At 38.0% G+C, this 27,632-nt stretch overlaps 1 protein-coding gene across 6 annotated transcripts in view; it reads right to left on the bottom strand.

Moving 5' to 3' along the window:
* Nucleotides 1–27,632, bottom strand: part of igdcc4 (immunoglobulin superfamily, DCC subclass, member 4) — a 151,146-nt gene that overhangs the window by 5,752 nt on the left and 117,762 nt on the right. For all 6 annotated transcript variants that reach the window (XM_059952837.1, XM_059952834.1, XM_059952835.1 and 3 more), the window contains 8 exons: nucleotides 23,883–23,990; nucleotides 23,403–23,577; nucleotides 19,169–19,296; nucleotides 13,726–13,896; nucleotides 9,186–9,323; nucleotides 7,494–7,608; nucleotides 5,393–5,624; nucleotides 4,844–5,008 (listed from right to left, as the gene is read on the bottom strand). In XM_059952837.1, coding sequence (XP_059808820.1) covers nucleotides 4,844–5,008; nucleotides 5,393–5,624; nucleotides 7,494–7,608; nucleotides 9,186–9,323; nucleotides 13,726–13,896; nucleotides 19,169–19,296; nucleotides 23,403–23,577; nucleotides 23,883–23,990 — 1,232 coding nt within the window. The remainder of the gene's footprint in view (nucleotides 1–4,843; nucleotides 5,009–5,392; nucleotides 5,625–7,493; nucleotides 7,609–9,185; nucleotides 9,324–13,725; nucleotides 13,897–19,168; nucleotides 19,297–23,402; nucleotides 23,578–23,882; nucleotides 23,991–27,632) is intronic.

The following is a 27,632-nucleotide window of genomic DNA, read 5'->3' as shown; positions in this document are numbered from 1 at the left end:
ACTGCTAAGAGTCTTACCATTAATACTATATTCTGCCATCATATTTGACCTACCAGAATGAACCACATCACACTTAACTGGGTTGAACTCCATCTGTCACTTCTTAGCCCATTTTTGCTTTCTATCAATGTCCCGCTGTAACCTCTGACAACCCTCCATACTATCCACAAAACCTCCAACCTTTGTGTCATCAGCAAATTTACTAACCCATCCCTCCACTTCCTCATCTAGGTCATTTATTAAAATCACAAACAGTAGGGGTCCCAGAACCAGATCCCTGAGGCACACCACTGGTGGCCGACCTCCATGCAGAATATGACCCATCTACAACCACTCTTTGCCTTCTGTGGCAAGCAAGTTATGGATCTCCAAAGCAATTTCCCCTTGGATCCCATGCCTTCTTTCTTTCTCAATAAGCCTTGCATGGGGTACCTTGTCAAATGCCTTGCTGAAATCCATATACACTACACCTACAGCTCTACCATCACAATCAGGCTCATAAAACATGACCTGCCTTTCACAAAGCTATGCTGACTATTCTTAATCAATAATGAACCATAAGAAAAAAGAGAACGGGTAATATCTGGGATGTCCTTTGAAGAATGAAAAATATATACTACTTCCGTGAACTACAACCTATTCCTTTTAACATTAGGATAAAATTCAAACTATTTAGATCTCTTTAGTCACTACTATAAATCCCCATGTTATTTTAATTGCTTTACAGTCATAGAGTCACAGTCACACAGCACTGAAACCTGAAACTTCAGCCCACCAAATCTGCACCAGTGATCAAGTCCCCATTTACACTACTCCTACAATAATCCTGTTGTTCTCCCCACAAGTTGTATTCAAATAACTACATAAATGAAATTAAGTCTAATGCAAATATAATTTGGATTGGTAGCTATGATACAGTTGGTCAACTAGTTCTGCAGTAATCATCTGCTGATCACATGTGGAAGTATGATCTTGACAATTCACAATGCCAAATTAACCTACCTTCTCATCTCCCTCTGTATAAAGCCCTACAAGCCCCACAGCATTGCAGACTGTGTGTGTTCTAAGTATGTAAACCTCTCTAACAAACTCCTGGAACCTGGATCAATTGTTGAACAACAATGTTTTTTAAGTCCCTACATAAAAGTTGGCTGATATAGTGATTTTGTCTGCTACCTAATATGACATATGGAATGAAATTTTTGAATCTTTTCATTTTATTTTTATTAAGATACAGCATGGAATAGGCACTTCTGGCCCTTTGATTCATGCTGCTCAGCAATCTCCTGATTCAATCCTAGCCTAATCACAATTTACAATGCCAAATTAACCTACCAACTGGTACGTCTTTGGAGGGCGGGAGGAAACCAAAGCAGCCAGAGGAAACCCACGTGGTCAAGGGAAACCATACAAACTCCTTACAGGCAGCATCAGGAACTGAACCTAGGTCACTGATACTGTAAAGCATTGCGCTAACTGCTATGCTACCAAATGTGTCAATTGTCTCATGCACTACCAAAGATTCAGGTAAGGCAAACATAGAATGTCTTCAAATGGCTATTTTTAAGAGACATAGAAAGCAAATAGCTGTTCAAACTGGATTGAATAGCTAATACAATAAATTTAGACTTCACCAATTTAAATATTGAGGAGGGTGCTCTAATATCTCAATGCAATAGAGTATATATCCAAATGAATTTAAAAGCATGGTTGGTTAGAATATATGTGTTTTGGACATGTCCCACTTTACATAACTATTGGAAGGACATTTTTGATGTCATTTCCTCAGTATGGAATATCGATTTACAACCCCATTTTATTACTGCAATTTTCGGTATACCAAATGAAGATGGCAATCAGCTTTCCCCTTCAATCAGACGAATGATTGCCTTTGTAACATTAATTGCCAGAAGGTCTATATTACAAAACTGGAAAGAAGTAAATCCTCCTACTACATTTCAGTGGTTCTCCCAAACTATTTCTTATCTGAGTTTGGAAAAAATCAGAAGCACTATCTTTGATTCTTCAATTAAATTTGAAGAAACCTGGGGACCATTTATTCGACACTTTCATATGAATTAATTTGGCTTATTTCAGATCCTTTTCTCTACTTATACTTGTTCAGGTATGGAGTTCTGGAGTTCTTTTCTTGACACCTTTATATATTTATAAAGTGCTATTATTGCCCATGTTAGTTTTAGTTTAGTATTTTTTTTCATTATATATTTTTTCTCATATATAATTTCATTTTTTTTTTCTTTTTTCGACGATTATTTTTGTTTTTCATATATATTTATATAGACTTGATTGATTTATGTACCTTTTGTTGATGGATGTTTTAATAGGATATTATTATCCTATTACTAATGTAATCTCAAGTTTATTGAATCTGTAATCTATTCATTATTTTGTGTTGTTTTTTTTTATATATGAAATTTAATAAAAAGATTGAAAAAGAAAGAAAGAATATATGTAAAATCATGTACCTGATTTACAGGAAGGATTTGCAGTTCAAAAGTTCAAATTGATTCAAATCAATGAGAATTAATAGTGTACTTTTTACATGCAGGAAATTCAAGCTATGGATTATAAAGTTTCTCACTGAATTTGAAGTCTTTGGCAATTACAGATACAGTCATCCTGATGAATTAAATGAATTCTGATACAAATTCATTGCTGACTAAGTCCAAGGAAAATAGTATCATGCTTGGAGCCTGGTTAAGTATAAAAGATCAATGATATGCCGTTGCAAATAGTGTCTTTGATATTATAATTGCTTCCTATGTGAGGATATAATTATTAATCACTGATGTAAGCCTACAATCCAAAGAAAGGGCTTTATTTCATTTGTACCAGAAACAACAATTAAGGATGTTTTTAAACAAAAGATTCTCTAATCTATATTGATCACATTGACATGTTCCAGTAATCTCAAATGCAAGCATTTTGGAAAGGGTGCTCCAATTAACAAGTTTCCCAAACAAACTTCAGCAAACCGGAGGAGGCAGCATGGAACATTTCAGTAGCATTTCTGTTGATTTTCCAAAAATATAGCAGTACGTCTGTAAAAGTTCAATTGTTGAAGATTTAACTTTTGTACATTCAATGTTCATTTTACGGGTTTCTGCTGTAATTGGAGCACAATATAACCCACTATCTTTTTATATGAATGTTGTACAATTAGCTAAATCTGTCACTACTTAATGTTATTACAGGAGTTCTGTCAATGATAGCTTAAATAAAATGAAGGCAAATAATTACTGTAATATTAGATTAATTAAAAGTAGTAAAGCAGTCAAAAGCTGATTTGCATGCAGAGTTTGAAAAGTAATGTAGTGCAAGAACAAAAATTAGACATGGATTTCTGCAGTGGTGTCCCTATTGAAAGGACGATCCCTCTTGTGAGAGAATCCAGAACTAGGGAATCACCACTTAAAAATATAGGGTTGTCCATTTAAAAGTAGAGTCATTGCAGAATTTCTTCTTTCAGTTGATACAAGTTACTTTAACTGGTTCAAAGCACAGTGGAAGCAGTCTTTGAATATTTTTAAGACAGAGGTTTACTCATCACTGCTTTGAACTGAGGCTGTGGCTTGCACCTGTCACAGTGTGGACTCACTTCCATGAACTTCAGTTCTGAATGCTAGTTGCTTACTTTAATTGTTTGCATGATTTGTTTTTCTCTCTGCACATTGGGCGTTTGACAGCCTTCTTTTGTTTAAATGGATTCTACCGGGTTTCTTAGCTTTCTAACTGCTTGCAAGGAGATGAATCTCAAGGTTGTATAAAGCTGACAATAAATGTATTTTGAACTATATTCTTGAGAAGCAGGAGATGAAAGGCTACATACAGGGAGTATATGGAAATGAGATGAGATTGCAATAAGTCAGCCATGATTTTATTGAATTGCAGACCTGGTTCAAAGAGCTGATTTGCTTACTTCTGCTCTTAATTATTTTGTTTGCATCCTTGACTCCAATGTACTGCGGAGGAGATAACTGGTGTTCAGGAAGGAGCTGAATTTGAACATCATTGGAGCTGCACTCAGCCAGGCAAGTAGAATGTTTACCATCGTATTCTTAAATTGCACTTTATAGATGCTGGAGAAACATTAAGGATTCATGAAGTGAATCACTTACAATTGGATTCCCATCTTCTGACTTGCTCCTGTTACCACAGTATTGATGTGGTTAGTACAGTTACATTTCCAAGATGCTAATACAAAGGAGACTCTGTATTAATAATATCACTGGATGTCCAACTGAGTGGCTAGCCTCTCTCTTACTGAAGATGGCTACAGACAGGGAAGCTATATTGGCCATACTTGTATGGTGTCCCCAGTACATTCTTGGACTGTGTTGGTTGTTGACACAAACAGTGCATTTCAGTGTATGTTTTGACATACATGTGACAAATACAGCTAATATTATCTTTAAGTTTCCTGTGAAATTATTGGCAAATATTTCCATTTACTACCTTAAAATAGACATAAGGTCATAATTTTGTCCTTTCAACTTAGCAGCCATCTGTGCAAGATTCAGTTGCTGACTAGTCAAGCCATTTTGGCTGGTTGGTGGGAGTGGTAAATGAGATGGAAGGATTGGTACATGTTCTCAACTATTTTGGCAAGTAGTGTTTATTTCTGGTCACAGCAGCCCAAGCATAATGGAGGAGAGAAATAAATACCACATACCCCTACAAGGAAATTTCAATTAATTTAAGCCTACTCCACATCCCATCCCAATTGTGTCTTTATTTATGCACAATGACAAACTTGATTTCAAATTACCAATTTGTTCGAAGAAATAATAAGGAATTGACCAAGGAACAATTAATGGCTTACCATAATACTGCCAAAACCAAAGTTTCCGTGTAAATTATCTTCATTGGAACCACGGTCAAAGCACAGTGCTTCATTTGTCTTGCAAGTAGAATCTGGAAGGATTGCGTTGCTGAAGCAAATTGGATCATTTGCCCACTTGTGATGAACAGAACCATTCCAGGCAGGCTTTTAAAAAAAAAGCAGAAAAACAATTAATCAAAAATTAACTAAGGAGAAAAATATATGAACATATTCCCAAAATAGAAGTGTGAAACAAATGTCCGGAACAGAGCCCATTTAAGCACCTATTATCATCAACAATATTATGACAAAAGCATCTAAAAAGCTTTTATTCAATTGATTCCACATATTAGCTTCTCAAATCAACTGTTCATATGAAATGGGAGATAAGTAAAGCAAGAAGAAAGAAAATAATTAATTTTCCACACAGGACCCTTCCTCCTTTACTATAAAATTAAGTGTCATCTCTTACAATGCCAAAACAGAAGTTGAACCTTGATCTCTGAATCCCACAATATTCATAAGATCATTTAAAGTGACAGAAAATACCTTTAATTTAATCTGAATGTCATCATCCGGAACACTGGAATCCATAAAGATTTGCGCTTCAGTGAGTTTAGTTATCTCAGTATGTGGCAGAGATAGATCTTCACCCAGAGTAGACATTAGTGTTTCAAGCTCATGTGCATGGGGAAGGGCAACATTATGAGCTAAAGAGGCTTTCCTTGTCCTGCGATAGTGTGAATGTTCACTTGTTGGGTGGGAATTAGGGCCCAACTCTCTGCCAATGACAGAATGTCCAACATTATTCATTTACAGCTTACCAGCATCAATCAAAGAGGAAAACTAACTGCTAGAAGGTAATTTAATCATATTATGCTCAGACACATCCTTCTTTCCCCAGTGGGACACCAGTTATAATAAAACAAACCTATAAAGATGTTTAACTTTTAAATTTCATACATACTAAAAAGTGGCATACTACAGTCAAATCTTTATGTGCTATCCTAGAGTAGTACACCTAGATTAGTAAAAATGGAAAGGATGCAAAAACCTAAACAAGGGAGAAACAGAAACTCATCCTAGGCTGCCCTTATAATCTCCCCATGCTTATTCCATATTAGTCAAAAACCAGCTTAAGAACGTGTTGCCTTCCATATTTCTCAGTCATTTCTAACACACTAGTTGACAGACTTTGATTGAGGGTACCGAAAAAAGGCAATTACATTCATAATAATATTCATGGAGAAAGTTTATGAGAGAAAAAAGAAGGAATTTCTACCAGTATTTCAGATTTTCTCACACATTTAGCAATGCAATGTTTTAGAGAAATGGTCTTATTAGTGGAATAAGGGAGGGGTAGCACCTCAGGTGAAGGGGTCTGTTGTGTCTATTCTGGGGTAACTCACTCACCTTTGGTCCCCACCAGAAATTCAGCTCTCATCTGTGGCACCAAGTTGCTATTTGCATGGTATAGTGGCCACACCCTAGTACATCCCTTTGACAGGTGGGCTTAAACCAGACGAGAGTAGTCAGCAGGCCTCATACCCCAGTGTGACAGGAATGTGTCTGTCCTAGTATGCAAAGTCAGCTCGGGTGGACTGGGTGGATGAGATCTACAGTGAGATCCAATGGCCAGATTGGCGGTTCTGCAATGTTCCATGGAGGGTGAAGGGCATGACAAGGCACAGAAGAGGTCATGGTCATCCACTGCAACTAAGGAAGATCCCTAGTTGTGACTATTTATACCACTGGACTCAGACTTCTGAGGTTGAGAGAGTGGAAATGCCCTGGTGCATTGGTTTTTCCACTTTAAAATCTCTCCCACACAGGTTTCCTGTCATTGTTGGATTTGATGGACAACCAACCACAACAACAACAACAAAAGTGGAATAAAAATTTTCCGGCATTTCGGTTCCCAAGTGAAATGTGTCTCAACAGTGCATCTAATCTCAGATGCACAGCGCAATATGATTCAGAATTAAAATTATGCTTTCATTCAGAATCCACCAGAATGACACAGGAAAGAGGCTTGCTTTTCTGTGACTGAAATTGTACTAGAGTCAGGTAGAGGAGTTTGGTTGGATGAGTGAGGGTGGGATACAGAGTTTGGGAATGGAGAGATTTTTTTTTCTCCGCTATTTGTAGCAAAATCATAAACTTGGTTTTATACTCACGTTTATAATGTGCTATAAATAGAGAAGAAAAGGAAACCTTCTCCAATAATGGAGCAGTCGGTCTACTGCATTATATCTGACCTGCGTGCTTGATATTGATCTGCAAGCAAAACGCAGGAAACTTCATTTACATTCCCCAGGACTGAGATCATGCATTGTAATGAGCATTTACATTGACTGCTTAAAAATATTAAGAAAATATAATATCACAAATTTTTTATTTCAATATTTTAAATATATAGTCACACAGCAATATCAGAAAGGTGAAAGCTGTCAGATATACAGTTCTTCCCCTTTTTGTTTTGAACAAGGCCCACACAAAAAATGCTTCTAATTAATCACCTCATTCACACTATCACTGTCAGAGGAATTATTAACCAATGCATATTTAACACAACCAGAACACGTTACTATAGACTGGTTATCCAAACTGAATAAAGTACAAATAAATTAGGCTTGATTAAGCTCTCTACCTTCTCTTATTATTCCAGAAACTGGCACAAATGCAGAAAAGAATGCAAAGCAGTCCAAGACAGACACCCACAATGATGCCCGTTACAGAATGTACATCAAGGAGGTCATGCAGTCCTGAAAACAAAAGAGAACAGTCAGTAGCCTGTCACATCTGTAACATTGATTCGCAATTATACAAATCAAGGTGTATATTATTACCCCAAGAATGTAATGAACACATAATTGACTCAAGTACTTACTGGGGTTTAAAGCATGCTTTTCTCGATTAAATTCCATGAAAGGGGCTTTGTTAGGTTTCAAATTTTCACTCATTTTATTGCAGTGTAATGTTTGGTGGAAACACAATCACTTCATCACTTAGGTAGCAGATTAATGACCACCACTTTTAATTTGCTGAATGTTCCATCATTCATTCTGCATCGTCAGGTCAGCTTAACACATAAATAATAAAAGGAGCCCGAGCAATCATTCAGCAGTGTTTCACCAGGTGAAGGGCCACATGACATGATTAATATTCATCAGCCTAGTTCTCATTTCATTATAATACTGCCTGGCATTTCTTGGAAGGATTTTTCATTTATAACAACATTTTAAGGTGATATAATGGCATGGGATTTCCTCCCCGTGCCTCAAGAGAATTGGGCTAAACTGAAGCTTTCTTCATCCAACATTTTCACGAGTAAACAGTCTTTATGGAGTGATTAGCATCCATACTGCTCTAATATTATACTAAAGTGGAAAATTCACTGAATCAAAGCCAACTTGCTACATAAAATGGATAGAAAAATAGTCTTTAAAAATCCAGTATTTTTTCCAATCAAGCACTTCAGCTAAGCAGGAATTTAATGAATGGTAAGACAGTTACAAAATGGACTTTGGAATGTTTCAATTGGCACCAAAAGGATAAATGCTGGAGACTGCCTGGAATAATGGTGAAGAGGTTTTGAATGACCCTTGGTTAAGATATTAAAATGTGATGAATGCGCAAAGAATGCATCTTAATAAGGAGTCAATGCCTTTGGGAGATTAGCTGAAGAGGAACATTATAAAAAAATAGAAATATCAAAGCCTTAATTTAAATTTGGGGATTAATCATGGTGAATCACAGAGATCTCTGGTTGATGTATCGAAAGGGTAATTTATGAGCTATGTTTTCTCCCTTTTACAGTCACAGGAATTTAACACCTAATTAATGAATTTATTACACATTATGATACTTCAGAGCAAAACTGTGGTACATCTTAAATAGATCCATTGATTTAATTTTTCCTTAATTTACATTCACAGAATGCTTGATAGTATACAGGCAACTCTGGCTATATGGATGACAGTGGTTACATTCTGAGGAAACGGGGTGTATCATGATCATCCATAATGCAAAGCCATGTCAGCTGTGCATTTGTCAAGAAGCACGGTTTGGAAAAACATTGTGTTTATTTAATTAATTTATTTTTCACATCAATTCCATGACAGCAAATTCATTCTGAATCTTAAATTTTTGAGTAGTTATTTGTGAATTCTGCAAGGGTGAATGTCCGTTACCTGAACAGCATAATGCGGAGGTTGCCTGCTTATCAAATGTAAAATGTCAACATTTGTGATTTAATGTTCGACGTTTGGCTTATTATTAACGTTAGCTGTGTTTTAACACATATGTAGTAATACCAAGTAAATTAGTTATCAAAATTTACCTAATATTCGTTTAGCAAGAGTTTGCACATCTTTTGCTGTGGAGAATGGTCCTGCTCCTACAATCGTCTTTGCACCAATCTTGAAGAAGTACCGAGTGTTGCTTTCTAGTCCCTTAACATCAGTGCTGAAAATGTTCCCTAAATACGACAAAAATTATCATTTAGCCAACATGCTAAACCCAATCAACATAGTATTTCTGATTTACTGTAAGTATATAATTAGGAGGCAAAACATGATTTGGTACCATATGAAATATTGGAACTTGAACACCCCATCCAATATTAACAGCTCTTTTTGTATACTAATTCAGCCTAAATATTTCTGAGTCTTCAAGTATGATGATGCAAATAAAGTTTCATTCTGTGTTCATGCAACTAATATGCATCTCTGAGTTCTAACATGACACTGGATGTGGAATTAACTCCATGGAAAGGTTATCTTGATATGGTGCTGAATTATTTCAGGGCTGTGAATCCAATTAGCAATTAAAGTTTATTATCGCAGAAATGCACTTTTGCCTACATCAAATCTAACATTGTGGAAAATGAAGGCAAAATCAATTGTTTCATCCCACAGGAAGTCAAGTCAAAAAGTATGTGCTTTTTATTCTTTTACTTACCAGGGTGATTGATAAGTTTGTGGCCTATGGTGGAAGGAGTCAATGTAAGAAAACCTAGCACATTTATTTTGCAACATAGTCCCCTCCTACATTTACACACTTAGTCCAGCGGTCATGGAGCATATGGATCTTGGACCTCCAGAAAGGGTAACTCACCTCCCCCTGTACCTTAGGCCACGAACTTATCAATCACCCCGATGAGTTATTAACTTCAAACTTTCTGCATAATCACTCAAAGAGTTAATCTGCATGGGCATGCAACAAGAGCTGTATAACTATCTTCTACTACCTTAGGCCATGAACTTATCAATCACCCGTGCTGCGGACACTTCCTGGAGGTCCAAGATCCCTATGCTCCACGACCGCTGGACTAAGTGCGTAAGTGTAGGAAGGGACTATGTTGAAAAATAAATGTGCTAGTTTTTCTAAAATTGATTCCTTCTACTTTAGGTCACAAACTTATCAATCACCCCTCATATCTTCATAAACAACCCTTGACACTTGTATCACTTTTGTTTCTCTTTTCATTTATATTTACCTGCAACCATTCTCTTTATCAACAATTGATTTACCCTCATACTTCCCTTCTGATGCATTAAAATCCTTTTGAATGTTCTGCTTTACTGATATAATTAAATTTGAATTATGTACTGTATTGAAATTTCCTTTTACTTAACTTCCTTTCATTGAACACTGGAAATTGCAATGCAAAGGGGAAGACATTAAAAATACAAAAAGGGGGCCTGGGAACGCAACATTAATTTTGTTATCCATATTTAAAGAAATTTATGGCACAAGAACAAACAATTTTTAAATCACACAACAACTGAACAAACTGAAATGGAGATGTTTCAAGATTTTTGGTCCATTAACTTCCAAGGACGAGGGATTTCAGCGACACGGCTAGACTAACAGATCTACGCTTGTTCTCTTTCACAAAAAGATTTGAGAAGAGATTTGATAGACTTGTAAAAGATTATGACGGAATGAATGGAAGATCATGACAGAATTAAGGTAAATGTGTAGAAACTATTCCAATGAAAGCTTGTTCAAGGTCAAGGCAATAAACTGATGGACAAAAAATAAAATGGAAAAGTGGGTAAATAACTGCCTATCCTGCAATGGGTAGTTATTTTCTTGAATTCATTGTTTGTAATGATGATCAAAACGAAGTCTTTCAGGAATTTTGATAGGAAATGGCACTTAAGGGAAAATCATTTCCATGGTCTCTAGGAAAACGCAGAGCAAGTGTGGGACTATGGATAATTACACCAGAGAATATTGGTGTGGACCACAAGTTGAATGAATTTCTTATGCACTAAAGTACCCCAAGACAATTTACAAATGTGACATAAAATGCTTTTTACATTAGGAGCACTTTAATAAAATTACTTAGAGATATTACTCAATGACAAGAAATGTTTGACAGCAAAATATTAACTGAATAAATCACCAAACTTTGGAGGTAGGAATAAGGCTTGAAGAAATTTCACAGAATACCAATATAATTTCTGCTGTTTGATGATAGCTTGGTTCACTCCTGAGAGATGTGGGTACAAGCTCAAATCCCAGATATTAACATGTTACAGTTTCTAAGATAAAGAATTAACGAAGTTGAAGTGCCAAACAGGTGCTTTATCTTTCTGGCTAAGATCCTACAGCACCACTTTAAGTAAGAGTCTGGAGTTCTACTGGTCTGATCAACAATTATCTTCAACGACATCTACAGAGCTGCTTGCCTGGGTTTGAAATTTTTTGTTTAAACCAACAAAAACAGAAAAACTGTCCTTGAAGACCCACTTGGAAAAAAAATTTGCTTTTTTAAAATAATTGTGTCATCAATAAATAATAAATATGCAGGTAAATGTGAAGTGATGCATTTTAGAAAGTTACATTATAGCATAACATACTCAGTGCTTGAGAGGCTCTGAGGAGTGTTGCTGACAAAAGAAACTCGGAAGTACATTTACATAGTTTGCCTGAAGTGACAACAAGGTAGACAAGGTGGTGAAGAAGACATATGGCATGCTTGCCTTAATCAGACAGGTCACGGAGTACAGGAATCTGAACTGTACAAAATGTTAGTGAGACTGCAATTGGAATATTCTGTGCAATTCTGGTCACCATACTATAAGAAGAATGTGATTAAGTAAGAGAGGGTGCAGAAAAACTTCACAAGGATTTTGCTGGGACTGGATGTCTTGAGTTATAAAGAAATGCTGGATGGGGTAGGGCTATTTTCCTGAATGAAGGAGGCCAAGGGCTAACCTTAGAACAGGAGTTTCCAGCCTTTTTTATGCCATGGACCAATACCAGTAAACAAGGGGTCCGTGGACTTCAGATTGTGAACCCCTGCCTTAGAGAAATTTACAAAAATCTTTAGGGCATAGACAAGGTAGATTGATAAGGGTATTTTTCCCAGGATAGAAGGAACCTGAAATTTGAGGGCCTAGGCTTAAAGTTAAAACAAAAGATTTAAAAGGGACATGAGGAAAAGGTTTTTTGCACACTAAGGATGGTGGGCATAAGGAACAAGCTGCCAAAGTAGCAGAGGTGGGTACAATTACAATGTTTAAATGATATTTGGACTGGTACATTGACAGGAAAGATTTAGGGTGATATGGGCCAAATGGAACTGACTCAGAAATGGAGGAATTGGGTAGAAGGGGTTATTTCCTGCTTTAATATTCAATGACTCTAATTCATATTTTGCTTTCAAACTGTTGCACATGGCCCATCTAATTTTCTGAAGTCATTGATTTAACAGTGAATAAAAATCTGAAGAATAAGTTCGGTTGAAAAGGAGCAAACTAAACTAGGTGTGGGCAATTATGAGAAAGAAAATTAAAATTTTGATGAATTTGTTCAGCTTTATGGAATTCATTGCAAGGTCCACCTAGCAGATATTGTGTGCAATCTCCATTATTCTAGCAAACAGCCAACAAGGAAATAAGGTCAACATTGTGATCATTTTCAGTACTATATCCATTTCCTGGGAAAATGCAAAGGTGGCTAGCATTAACTACTATGCACATTTGAATAAAGCACCAGCATGAATGATGATATCTATTGCCACTTAAAAACAGAATAAGCCAGTTTTTTATACTGTGACCTACAAGATCAGGCAGATATGTTCACTTAAAATCAAGGCAAGTAAGCTTCAAGTCAGAAGCAGCTTCACAATGCTGCTTGCAGAAGCAGATATATATGTACGAACACCGACATATTACATCGCTTGATCATTTTGTTATTTTTATTTAGATTTTTCCTTTATAACATTCAAAAGAGACTTAATATTGATGCATTTCTTGATTCAAATTATTTAATAAGAAAAATTATATAAAAATGATATTACTGATATCTTTCAAAACAAAAACAAAGTCCTAAACTCAATCAAAAGTAAAATAAAATGAAAACTTTAAAACTTAGTTAATTTTATTTGGTACCTGCAGTATGAATGTCACATTAGCACATCTATACCAAAGCATATTTACTTTTGATGAAATTCTTTTAGAATTTTGAAGCCCTTACTATCAGGAAATAATTTTGATCTTACAGGAACTCTATCTGCAACAGCAGTGATTTATTAAGAAATAACTTCTGCAGAAGCATCAAAAAATTTTTCTGCACTTCAATAATAAATGCGAACACTCTTATCTGAGTAACTAACACAAGCTATTTTCCCCTATAGAGAATAAAAATGTGAGTGAAGCAAAAATAATGAGCACAAATGCTTTTTGTGTGTCAAATTAAATAAATTCTTAACACTATCCGTAAGTTCTCCATTGCATAAGCATAATCGTTCTTTACCATTGCTAAATAAAAATACTGGATTTAGCAATCATCTTGTGTGATGGACAATTGGCAAGTTACAGAGATGCAAATCTACAAGCACTTTGACTATTTGCTTCAGTACCGACCTTCCTTGGACAGTGAATTCCAGAGGTCATCTGGTTGTGTGTAGTTGACATTATACAAAATTATGTATTCAATTATAATGCCATTTGGTTCAGTTGGAGGTTGCCATCGAACTCTGACTGAGTAGGAATTAATTGGATTTAATTTCAAGTCAGATGGAGGAGTGGAAGGTTCTGGAAAAGAAAGTAATGCACACACTAGCATTTCCATGTTACTTAAGACAACTCAAAATTTTTTATTCATCATCCTTGTGCGTACCATTGTGATCTGACCAATAAATGATGACTAAAAAAACTAACATAGGACACTTTTTGTACTAACAAGGCACTTTACCATGTCTCACTGATTGGAGGCACATTTCAACTGAGTTGATAGAACCTGATGGTAAATACCAAGGAGATCAAGGAGTAAAGGAATTCAATAGTCTTGAGCCAGTGACAATGACAAAAGTAGATACAGTACCAAGTCAGAATATGTCCCCATGCATCTGCCACCATTGTACTTCTAAATTTGAAAGGTACCATTAAAGCTGTGTGGCATTTTGCTGCAATGTAGGTGTACTACTTAAGCCACAGAGTGGCAGAGCAGAAAGATGTTTTTAAGGTGGCAGATGCAGGGCCAACCTCCAAGAGGACCACAACCTTCTCATGGTTTGGAGGCTTGCATGCCTAAATGATCCAGAGAACTATGTTGGCTGGAGTCAGGGCTTTACACTTTGGCTCCTGATAGGGCAGACTAAGAGTAGTTCACCGATCCTCCAGGTTCAGGGTTTCAGCTCAGGGCTGACAACTCTGATGGGTAAAACAAAATTGTTATGGAAACAGTAATGAAGAATCCTGAATCTCCACCCAGGACTTGCATGACTGACAGTAGTGAAAATCTGGGAAGCTTCTGACATGATGAAGGAAACCCAGAACACTGCCAGAGATGGAGGACCTTTATACCCAGTCTAAATGCCAGTGGCAAAATGTGCAGTATATAAGTGGATATAGGGCCAATCAAGAAAGCTACCTTGCCCTGAATGGTTTGGAGCTCTTGAGTGTTTTTGAACTAGCATGGAATAGCTTCTCACCATTTAAAATACAATTTTTCTGTTATTTACAACTTTCTTTCTCATCAAATGATTGCCAACTGACAATTACCTCCAAAATTCTTAATCAAGATTCTTACATTTATAATTTTAAATCACTGATAAGCACAGGATTTAGCACTAAGCCTTGCAAATTTCCAATGAAGTCAACCTCATAAGTACTGAATAAGTGTTGGTCTTAACATTTTTACTTCCTGCCACAATTGTAAGATGGCTAAACACTTAATATAGATTATTATTCACCAGCATCTTAACAGGGCCAGCTAGACAATTGCTGTGGGTGCCAGAGCAGTTCAGGGGCCAAGTACTGTTTGGAAGCACCTGACCTTCAATTGCTCCTTTTGTCTTACTTTCATTTACAGAGCAAAAGTCTCACGTGCGATAGTGTGATCTTGGAATTCTATACCCCACAAGTGAAAATATTCAATACTGAGACTGAAACATTTTGAATACTAAGAATAAGTGGTAGGACAAATTTTGGGAGTTTATTCAGAGGCAGTGGGTGATACGGTGGGGGAAAGGGAATAGGGTAAAGTCCATTACTGACTTTTTTGTCTATTGCAGAAGAGGGACGAAAACAAAATGAACACTATATGTCCACAGTTCCCTCAAGAAAGCAGGGCAAGTGTATAAAGTAATAATATGGAATACATTTTATTGACTAAAACACAAAGTACAAATCATGTTTATATAAAGCATTTGCCATATGTCAGAGCACGATGTATAGTTTTGGTCAATTCATTATGGAAGGATGTAACAGCAGTAAGGAAGGTACAGAAAGGATATTAACGAGGATCTTTGTCAGAGCTGGAGACTTCTAGTCATGAAGAATGATTGGTTAGATGAAAATCATTTTCTTTAAACAGAAGTGACTGAAAGCAGCTTTAATTAGAGATTTTTTTAAAAATGAGATCTAACAGGTGGGACAGGTATGACCCATTTTCCAAAACTGAGAGATTAGAAACTAGAAGGATTAGAGAGAAACTGATGAAAGTTTTCACTCAGAAGATGGAGAGAATAAAACTCACTGCTGGAAGGGATGATACAGTAGCTTTTAGATACTAAGAACAGTACCTACAGAGTTTTGAAAGCTGGGATTTCAGGTTTTGCTGGATAGTACTTTTTGGGTTGGCATAAATATCCATGATTCTATGCAAGGCCTCTGAAACTGCAAACAGAACTGAGCACTCTGAATTTAATGAACATCTTACTTCTGACCTTACGAGGAAGGAAAGGTCATTGATCGAGCTGAAGGTGGTACACTTCTCTGAGAAATTTCTGTAGAGATGACCTAGGATAGGTTAAGTGGCTTCTAACTACGAAAGCCACCTTACTTTATACTAGACGTGGTTCCAGCCAATATTAAATTTTCCTCATTTCTTGCAGGCTTCAATTTTATCATTGGTCTCAGTCAAATAATAAAAAGTGCACTCACTGTCCTCTCACCTCCATAACTCTGCACTTTTGCCTATGCTCAGAATAAGCTACACCGAGACCTGGAGAAGATTATCAGTTTCCTAATGTCTGAGAGTAGACATGGAGGGCTAGGTGAGATTTTTCTTGTGGTATAGCGACAAAATACACCATGGCAATTTGCTGCTTTATCGGGTATAGTATATGCCTGCGTTGGAATTGTACAGGAACAGCTGAGTTACATGCACAGCTGGGTTTGGAACACATCATCTTCTGCAATACTGATGGGATTTAGGGATTGATACACACAGTTAATATTAATTCTTAATATCCCATGATGGTGGGGACCTCTGGAGTTAAGCAGAGATGGACCACTTACTCATTATTTCTCTAAATTCAAAAGTCTCCACTTTTGAATTCACATAAATCTTTAATTAGGTTGCACCTGGAGTACTGTGTGCAATTCTGATCATCATGGTGTGATCACTCGAGTTGAGTGTGATGGTCTTCTAAGGTGTTGATTAGAGTGGGATTCTCTAAATGGAAGATGCCTGTGCACGACTTTGCTTAACATAGAGAGGTTGATGCATTGGCAGCCAGCACATGGTCATGGTCCAATGGCATGGAACGCAAGTTGACTGGGGACCATTCACTGCTGCAGCCTTCTTCCACCTTCACTGCTGTTGTAATGTGTCATCATCTTCCACCAGCTCCACTCTTTGTCTGGAACCTCCTTGACCTTACTGCACGGGTGACCCTATCAGGAGCTAAGCACCAGATGACTAAACTCCAGACTGCATTGCACTCGGGAGCCCAGGAACAACAAGGTGATGATCCTTAGGTAACTGCACCACGGAAAGAACATGGGAGTCTTTGTAAAGGGTGCAGAAGAGGTTCAACCAGGATGCTGTCTGGATTAGAGGGTATGAACTGTAAGGATAGGTTGGACAAAATTGGAGCAATTTGCTCTGAAGTACTGGAGCCTGACAGGAGGCCTGATTAATGTTTATAAAATTATGAGAGGCACAGAGTACACAGTCAGCATCCTTTTCAAAAAGTTGAAATTCCAACTACCAGAGGACATGCATTTAAGGTGAGAGAGTGAAAGTTTAAAGAAGATGCTTGGGATTTCGTGTTTTTTTTTACACACAGAGAGCAGTGTGTGCATGGATAGGGCTGCCAGGGATAAAGGTGGGAGCAGATACAATAGTGATGTTTAAGAGGCTGTTTGGCTCAGTCTGTTCCTGTGCTGTATAGTTCTATGTGTATGCTGGTTTCCATCGTTGTCAAGAAGCAAATTGGTAATGGAGTCTCTTCCTCCAATCAGCAGTTTTCTAGCACTATTCAAAACTAATCTTGAGGCCCTCAAAATTTTTATCCCATTTGATGGTGTGTGTTAGTCATGTCACTCTACAACATTCAGCCTCCTCTGTTCAGCAAATGTATGGTCCTAATCTACACATTATTTGATATACTGCTCTATCAAAGGATGTGCAAGGTGCTCTTTCCCTCTGCTAGCCTGCAGATCACCCTTGGGCAAGATGTAGATCAACCCCCCTCCCATCCACTGATCAGGGTCACATGAAGCCATTGGATCAGGTGATGGATGGTTGTATGTGCAGCTGGTGCATATCACGTCCTGGTTATGCGACCACTGATGACTGGCAGAGAATCTTTTTGAAGAGCACATCTTGTAAAGACACTACCCAGAAGGCGATGGCAAACCACTTCTGTAGAAAAATTTGCCAACAATCATGGTCATAGACAGTTCTCTATGGCCTTTATCAAATCTCCTGGTTTGAAGGAGATACTAGCCCATAGGTTCCAGATGTGCTGAAACACAATCCTGCTGCTGCTATTCCCCACAGCGTGAATGATGACTACCTTTGACCTATTGTCAATCTATCCCATTCAACATGATGGTACAGCAAAGGGATTCCAAAGTTTCAACATCATTTTCTTAGACTACAGAAAAACTAGCTCCTATGAATATTGTCACAGTCATTATGGATATAAGGCCAAGGAGATCATTCTCTCACCTTCATTAAACAATGCAGGTCTAGTCTAGCAGATAAGATCAATAGACATAGGAGCAGAATAGCCACTCAGCCCATTAAGTCTGCTCTTCCATATGATCACAGTTGATTTATATCCCTTCTCAACCCCATTCTCCTGCCTTCTTTCCGTAACCTTTGACGCCCTCTGCTTTAAATATACCCAATGACCTGGCTTCCACAGTTGTCGGCAGCAATTACATCAACAGATTCACCACCTTCTGGCTAAAGAAATTCCTCCTCATCTCTGTTCTAAAGAGATGTCCTTCTACTTATTCTGAGGCTGTGCCTTCTGGCCCTATACTCTCCCACTATTGAAAACATCCCTTTCACATCCACTCTATGCAGATATGTCCTAATAGCCAGTGATGGTAGTAAAGTCATTATCAATTCACTCTCATCATTATCTTCAGTCCTTTGCCCAAAATAAGTTTAACGTGCACGAATACACATTCATATCAGGGAGAGCATTAGGTAAGCAGCAGGCTGCCTTGTTAGCATATTTAACTTGATATCTTTAGATTTCATGCAGTCCAAGGAAATCTCTTCTTTTAAGACTCTCCGAATATTTTCTGAAGTTTTGTCTACAGCTGTAAATACCCCACTTTAATTATCCAATTACTTTAAATTTGACTTGTAAATGACTCTGCATGCTTATTAGAGAACTACAAGCTATTGCCATTTTATCTAATGACTGTGTTCAACTGTTCTTGTATCTAGAAATGAAGAGCATCTGTAGATTAAAGTTTGTCCAAAACTCTCTGCTGATGTTGGACCAGTGTACCCTAGAGAATCATCACAGGGAATGTAAACATTCCAAATGATTGACCACTAAACATAATCATGAAATAATTTTTAATGGACATTATAAGAATAAAATGTACTCACTGTCAGACAGAGTTGATCCCTCTACAACGCCACTGAAAGGTCCATCAACACCATATCCATTAGACTGGACTGCAAATTCATACCTAGTGTATGGCTTCAAGCTAGCAATAATAATCTCTTCTACAGTGCTGGAACAATCCAAAAAATGAATAAGTATTCACGTTGATCATAATATGTTAATAATGACTTGGATATAAGCATAACGTTAGATTTAGCGTCAATGCTTTGCTTTTACATTCACTTGAGCTTTTTACAAATTTAAGTGCTTACTTTCACAGATACAGTAATACATAGATGCACATGCAACTAATAATTTATGTACTTGACGAGAAATCTGCTTAATTTAAAAAAGGTCCATGACATTATACATCTAACAGCATGCCTAAGGTGTAGAAAGTATTATTAATTAACTGATTTGCTCCTGGTTTACCACAGAGGAGTATAAGGTATCTCCAACACTAGCAGCATAAATTATCCTTCTCATCCAGTCTTGTAAAACTTTTGTCGTAATCATCAATTTACCTCCAGGTAACAGCATCTTGCATATCACTAATGATTCACCATCTTAGTGACTGAAAACCCCTTTTGTTCATTCTCAGTAAAATACACACACTCTCCATAAATACTTAATACATAGGGCACTACTTTTATATAATTGTAGCAATCCTGGATATTATGGTGGTCTGCTGGCAACCTTACTACAAGAGCAGCTGGAGTATTAGCTATGCTTTTAATGTCTTATTTGTGAAATTTCTAAATTTCTTTCATTATTAAGGCCTCATAGACACTTCAGAATATTTGCCAGGCTCCTTCAGTCTTTGACCCACATTTCCACAGGGCTCAAAGACTCTACAGCAGGGGCTCCCAACCTTTCTTATGCCATGGACCCCAAGTTGGGAACCCCTGGTCTAAGATGTGAATCACCAATTTGGATGTATTGACTGCAACAGTAGACATATTGCCATGTTCTTAAACCACTGAATCCTTTTTCTGATAAACTAAGCTCCACTTGTTTTTTGGTTCATATTGCTATGTAAATGGTTTTACTGTGGTGGGAGGGGTGTTGGTAGTGTCAAAAATAACTTGTTGCTAAACAAAACAAAATAGCCAACTTAGACATCTAGGATCATGTATCTGTTTTTCTTAATTTTCTAGATCTTGACAGACCTGAAATATCTTCCCAGTATTGTGTATTTGCTTCTAAGCTTACAATATTCTTTCACTTTTTATTATCACATAGACTTCTATCATGAAATTTAACAATTTCAGACTGACTTGCATATTCTTCCCTGCAGGATAAACCCCAGTTATCATGCTCAGGAAATCAAAATCTGTTTTAATCTTCATTGTTAGTAATTTGGAAACTTAACATTGAAAAGTGATAGTAACACATCCTAGCAAGTTTCAATGGTAACAACAAAAGTTTTAATTTACTGGTGCTAAAATTCAGGAGTTTGTTGAAATGTGAAACAATTTTAGTTAAAAGATGAAAGTAGGGAATTAGCAATACCATTATTATCTAAACTGCTTTAATGCCTCATTTTCAAAAGCCTTATTTGTTATGACAATAAGTAAGAAATAAACAAGTAACTAAAGATTTTGTCATACAATTGCAACTGACATAGTGAGTTTTTAAAAATGTTGAGCACTGGTAACCATCATGCTCCTAAGTAAAACAAGGGTAATAGTTAAACATATGACAAACAGACAGACATACTTTATTGATCCCAAGGGAAATTGGGTTTTGTTACAGCCGCACCAACCAAGAATAGTGAAGAAATATAGCAATATAAAACCATAAATGATAAGTTAATCATGCCAAGTGGAAATAAGTCCAGGACCACCCTATTGGCACAGGGTGTCTGACACTCCGAGGGAAGAGTTGTAAAGTTTAATGGCCACGGGTAGGAATGACTTCCTATGACGCTCAGTGTTACATCTCGGTGGAATGAGTCTCTGGCTGAATGTACTCATTAATGCAGTCTTTGAGAAAACTACTCATGCATAATAGCAAAAATCACATTTCATTGCTCATCTGTAATATTATTTGTGTCATATAAATAAATCAATTTTGCCAATATGCTGAAAAGCAAGCAAAAGACACAAGATGCTGGAGAAACTCAGCAGGCCAGGCGGCACCTATGGAAAAGAGTAAATAGTAAATGTTTCAGGCCGAGATCCTTCATCGGGACTCAGCCTGAAACGTCAACTGCTAACTCTTTTCCATAGATGCTGCATGACCTGTAAAGTTCCTCTAGCATTTTGTGTGTGTTGTTTGGATTTTGTTTATGCTGAAAAACAGGTCCATCTTACATTTTGTCAGTATTGATCAGAGTACCAAAACCAACAGAACTGACAACCACATTAACCAAACTAGGTTGAAACTGGAGCTACCAACATGGCAGTGTTCCACAACAGGAGTTTAAAAATAGAAGGAAGGAATCTGATCAGCTAAATTGCTATCCCAATTGATACTGGGAGTGATGGTTTTAAAGATTCCACTTCCAAATGATCTTCATGAACTGTGCTGCCAAGCAATCATAAGGCAAGAAGATCAGTAAGGACAAAAACTTCAGAAATGTGTATACCAATGAAGCAGGGTTTCATATTGAATGCTGAAGATATAAGTCGGCAGGAGAGCTGAGCAGAGAGAAGTAGCTCAACACCAGTAAACAAAACTCCCTATTCTATTCAGTAGTACTGAAAATTGCAGAGACTGCACTGTTTACCAATCTACTTTCTTTTGAAGTGACAAAAATTAATTAATTAATTAATTAACAAGAATTATAGTGACTAACACACACATCAAACAGGATGTACTCAGCATTAGACAGCAATTTGTCCTATCCCAAATTTTTCCTTCTCCGAGAGCATAGGAAAGGATCATCTCGGGGTAAACATCAGCAACTATGAAGTGCCACCAACTACATGTTTGCCCCAGAACTGTAGATAAGCAGTTCTTAGATGACAGAAACTAAACAAAGGAAAGTTTACATGATAGTCTAGTCCAGAAGGTCAAAGGATATTGGAAAAAAGTGATTTACAATTTGCTGGATGATGGGAGACAGAGGTGGTAATGGCTGGACTTGTGTTCTTGACTGAAAATCTGTAACAAGGGTATATCACAGGAAACAAACAAGAGAAAGTCTGCAGATGCTGGAAATCCAAGCAACACACACAAAATGCTGGAGGAACTCAGCAGACCAGGCAGCATTTATGGAAAAAGCACAGTCAACGTTTTGGGCCGAAACCCTTTGGCAGGACTGGAGAAAAATGCTGAGGAGTTGATTTGAAAGATGGGAGGAGGGGAGAGAGAAACGCTAGGTGATGGGTGAAACTGGGAGGGGGAGGGATGAAGCAAGGAGCTGGGAAATTGATTGGTAAAAGAGACAAAAGGTCATGGAAGAAAGAAAAAGGGCGGGGGGGGGGGAGCACCAGAAGGAGACTCATAGGCAGGCTGGGAGATAACATGAGAGAGGAAAAAGGAGATAGGAAATGGTGAAGGTGGGTGAGGCATTACTGGAAGTTTGAGAAATCGATGTTCATGCCATCAGGTTGGAGGCTATCCAAACAGAATATACGGTGTTGTTCCTCCCACCCAAGTGTGGCCTTATCACGACAGGAGACAAGTGGTCATTGACAAAAGCAGGCGTCTTGATAGCTATGGATGAGGTGGGCTGAAAGGGGCTGTTTCAGTCCTGTATATTTCTATAATTTTATCTGGCATATACATATAGGATTAACACATGACAAAAATCAAGATATTATTCAGCTGTATCACAGATAAATAAGTGTAAAGTTTTCCCAGATTAGCCACCTATCTCATTCTTCAATATAATTGTCCAATGGAACATCAGCTTCTCCAATGCACAAGACTGCCAAACTACACTGAACTGGCTATATTGTACAATCAACTCTGGTGAACATAGGCCCCAAATCACTAAAGGAATCTTCAACAATTAAGAGGACAATACCGTGTCCAATATTCTGGATAAAATTAGTTACAAAATGGATTTTTCTTACTTTTAAAATGTTCATTCTGAAATAATCAAGCTATGTAAAAAGTAACTAGTATGTTTAAATCATATAATCCTAAACTTTTAATTCATAATTAGCTTTTCATGTGTTTGACCTGGGCATGTATACAGTTCAAATGAATATTACATTCTCATATGATGTGCAAATTTTACTGAAATTGATTACATTCATTAAAAAGCATTCTACTCAAACTTACCTGGAAAAGTAAGTCACAAGAGAAGCATTCTTGAGCCCCCAAGGATTGCAGCGTACAGTATAATTTGCAATCTGGACTGTAGTGAATGGTGGTCTGTTCCAACGTAACCAGATTGCTCTAGAGCCATTAGGTTCTGCCCAAAGTTGGGTTGGAGGCGGCAGAATCACAGGAGAATCTAAAGAAATAGCTTGAGATGTACTTTATTCTTTTACATCTAGCCTTCAACTCCAACATTGTATAAATTGTTGAAGAAGCTAATAATTACATAATTTGACCAAAATATAAAAAGCATACTTTGTTTTTGTACAAAAGTTGTCCATGGAAAAAAATGCTTCACTAAATTTATTTTCCATGCAATGAAAAAATCAAATGTTATTGTGCCATACTTAGGTGTGTGCTTTCTATTTTGTACACATGTCATCATTTCTCTTTATCATACATTTTAAATGATTACCATTGCACCCTTTTTGTGGTTCTTACCCAAGGTTAGAACAGGTGGCTTCTCTGTTTTTCCTTTCCATACAGCTGCATATCCATCATCTTGTTTGTTAAATGCAACCAGCTTGATTTCATAAAGTCTGTCTGACACTAAATGGGAAAAAAGCCAAATAAATATTTTTGGAAAACTGTTTTGCCACAATACCTATTGATGTTACTGCCCAGTTCTTTTCAATGAAGACATCATTTAATATTAACAAAGGAGCTAGTATGTAGGGGTACGTGAGCAAAATTTAGGCCAGTCTTTAATACTGAAGACAAATACTTGATCTTTCATGTTAAAGAATGTCATTCTGAATAGGTGAAGAAAACATCATCATTTCTTACCAGGCTGATCATACTTGTGTTATATGGACCTCCCTCCCATTCTCTTCCAAGATCCTATACCGCCATTACTTTTATTTGCAGCAACGTGTGTAAAAGAGTGTTGAATATGTATTAATGTTGCCTCTCTATAGCCACATTGAGGATGGATAATAGGACCATGGGTCTTATAATCATAAGAACAAAGTGAAGCATGTCACAGAGCTCATTCAATTCCTACGCTACATCAGTGACTGCATTGGTGCTGCTTCTTGCACCCGTGCTGAACTCATCAAACTCATCCACTCATCCAACTTCTACCCTGCCCTCAGATTCACCTGGTCCATTTCAGACACCTCCCTTCCCTTTCCTGATCTCACTGTCTCCACCTCCGGAGTCAGCTTATCCACCAATATACTATTACAAACTCACGGACTCTCACAGCTACCTGGACTACACCTTGTCCCACACAGCTACTTGTAAAACGCCATCCCCTTTTCTCAATTCCTCCATCTCCACCATATCTGTTCTCAGGATGAGCCTTTTCATTGTAAAATAAAGGAGATGTTCTTCTTTTTCAAAGAAAGGGGTTTCTCTTCCTCCATCATCAACACTGCCCTCAACCGCATCTCTTCCATTTCATGCACGTCTGCTCTTACTCCATTCTCCTGCCACCCTACCAGGGATAGGGTTCCTCTTGCCCTCATCTACCACCCCACCAGTCTCTGCATCCAGCACTTAATTCTCTGAAACATCTGCCACCTCCAGTGAGATCCCACCATCAAGCACATCTGTCCCTCCCCATCGATTCTGCTTTTCCAGGGACTGCTCCCTTTGTCCATTTGTCACTCTCCACTGATCTCCCTCCAGGCACTTATCCTTGCAAGTGATTTATCTTGTAAATCAGCAAGACCCAGCACAGATTGGGAGACTGCTTCACTGAGCATCTATTCTCCATCCACCAGAACAAGCGGGACCTCCTAGTAGCCACCCATTTTAAATCCACTTCCCATTCCGATAGGTCCAAACAGGGCCTCCTCTACTGTCATGATGAGGCCACACATAGGTTGGAGGAACAACATCTTATATTCTGTTTGGGTAGTCTCCAAAATCGATTTCTCAATCTTCTGATAATGCCCTCCTACACCATTTCCCATCCCCTTACCCCTCCCTCGCCTTATCTCCTTGCTTGCCCATCGCCTCCAGCTGGTGCTCCTCCCCCTTTTCTTTCTTCCATGGCCTTCTGTCTCTTTCACCAATCAACCTCCCAGCTCTTTACTTCTTTCTTCCCCCTCCAGGTTTCACATATCACCTGGTGTTTATCTCTCCCTTCTCCCCACCTTTTAAATCTACTCCTCAGCTTTTTTTACTCCAATCCTGCCTCGAAGGGCTTCGGCCCAAAATATCGACTGTACTTTTTTCCATAGATGCTGCCTGGCCTGCTGAGTTCCTTCAGCATTTTGAGTGTGTTGCAACATACATCAATCTTATTTTTTCACTCTGTAACCATTATCTCTCAGTTCCTTAACCACAGCCTAGAATACAGTCATCTATTAACCATCCGGGGGAGAATTCTTAGGATTTACAAGTACTGTATATGTGAAGAAATTCTTATTTTGGTTAATAATGGGATCATTTCCTTAATTATAAATTATGCATTCCTACACAAGTCCTAGCCAGGAAATTGAATAGAGAATACCTAGCTTGTCATTGATTCTACAATTTTATACATCTCTCCCAAAATAACACACCCTCTGTTCAAGATCCTTTCATAAAAAGCCCCCTTTCCAATAAGCGATCACATATCTTTTCATTCTGTTGCTAAACATATATTTTAAGTAAGGTAATCAAAACTGAATTCAGCACTCCAGAGTGGCATGACCAAAGCAATATACAAGTATAACCTGTGGGCCTACTGCCATACTTCTAGCCGCCACAGAAACCAAAAAACACACAATTGTAGCAAGACTTTCTTCCTCTTATACTATGAAACACATACACAGAGGCTTTCTTAGTTCAGTTCAGTTTCAGTTTATTGTCATTTAGAAACCACAAATACAATGCAGTTAAAAAATGAGACAATGTTCCTCTAGAATGATATCACAAAAACACACGACAAAACAAACTACACCAGAAAATCCACATAACGTTTGGTAATCCCCAAATCCAAAGTCCAGAGAGGCTGCTGTGCATTAATATCTCGCCACCATCTTAGCACGTTCCCCGGAAAGGAGCTCTAAACCCACCAGACAAAACAAGACTACCCAGACACACCAAGTCAAGAGACCAACTCTACCGCCCAACAAACCAAAAACTAAAGCTACAAGACCTGCACAAAGCCACATAGTTACATACAGTTATAGTTAACATATAGTTACAACAGTGCAGACAATACCATAATTGATAAAAAAAACAGACCATGGGCACAGTAAAAATAGTCCAAAGATGTTAAAAGACCATAAGTTCAAAAGAAACCACCACACAGTTTCCACAAGTCCTCAGGGTCCCGATAGACTCATCATCCCACGCAGGTGGCAGAAGGGAATACCCCCGCTATGGACTTCCAAGGCGCTGCTGCACTCAGCCTTGCAGACGCAGCACACAATGAAAGCTCCATCGGACCCAGCCTCACAGACGCAGCACACAGTGAAAGCACCCAGACCGCAGCAGACTCCGAGTCCGTCGAACCTCTGAGCCTCCGACCATCCCCTCTGGCACAGTCTCTGAGCACCATCCTCTGCTGAGTGCACTATGACGCCCCCGCCAACAGCCACCGGCAACGCGACCCCGAGGACTGGGGGCCTGTTCTTCTCAGCAGAGACCCGGACCTCGCAACAGCAGCAGCAATGAAGAAGGCCTTCCTGGAGATTTCCAGTTGTTCCTCTGTGCTCCCATGCCCATTTTTCATCAGTTTAGAATTGTGCACGGCACCCCACTTAACAATATCAACTCCAGAGAGGCTGCTACAAACTGCGTTGCGCCGGTATCTTGCTCCTCAACAAAGCAGCAAACTGACTTTATGATTATACCAAAGATCAGCTAAATCCTCTGAATACCAAAATTGGTCTCATTGGTAAAATTTTTGGTGTCCATTTTGAAATAACTTGGATGAATTTATAGAATAGATATGAAGGCAATATTATATGTGTTAGCATTTTTAAATTAATCTGGACAGAAATCTTCCTATAGCCTCCAACAAATGACAATTGTTTGAAATGAAATATTCTTCCAAAAAAGTCTCATGGATATAGCTTTATAAGAATGGAAAGAAACCCTAGTAATCAATTAATCAGTTTCTTTTTTTAAAAAAAAGGTGTCTGCTCTCTCAGGTAATTCCATGGAAAAGCAAGTCTGTAACCAGCACCCTCCACTGCTCCAAATCTCCCAGGTCCCAGGCTTCACACAAGGACACCTGCTGATGATGCACAT

This window comes from Hypanus sabinus, chromosome 28, assembly GCF_030144855.1.
Source record: "Hypanus sabinus isolate sHypSab1 chromosome 28, sHypSab1.hap1, whole genome shotgun sequence".
NCBI classification, from domain to species: Eukaryota; Metazoa; Chordata; class Chondrichthyes; order Myliobatiformes; family Dasyatidae; genus Hypanus; species Hypanus sabinus.
Note: the sequence above shows the minus strand (reverse complement) of the source record. Positions and strands in the feature narration are given on the sequence as shown.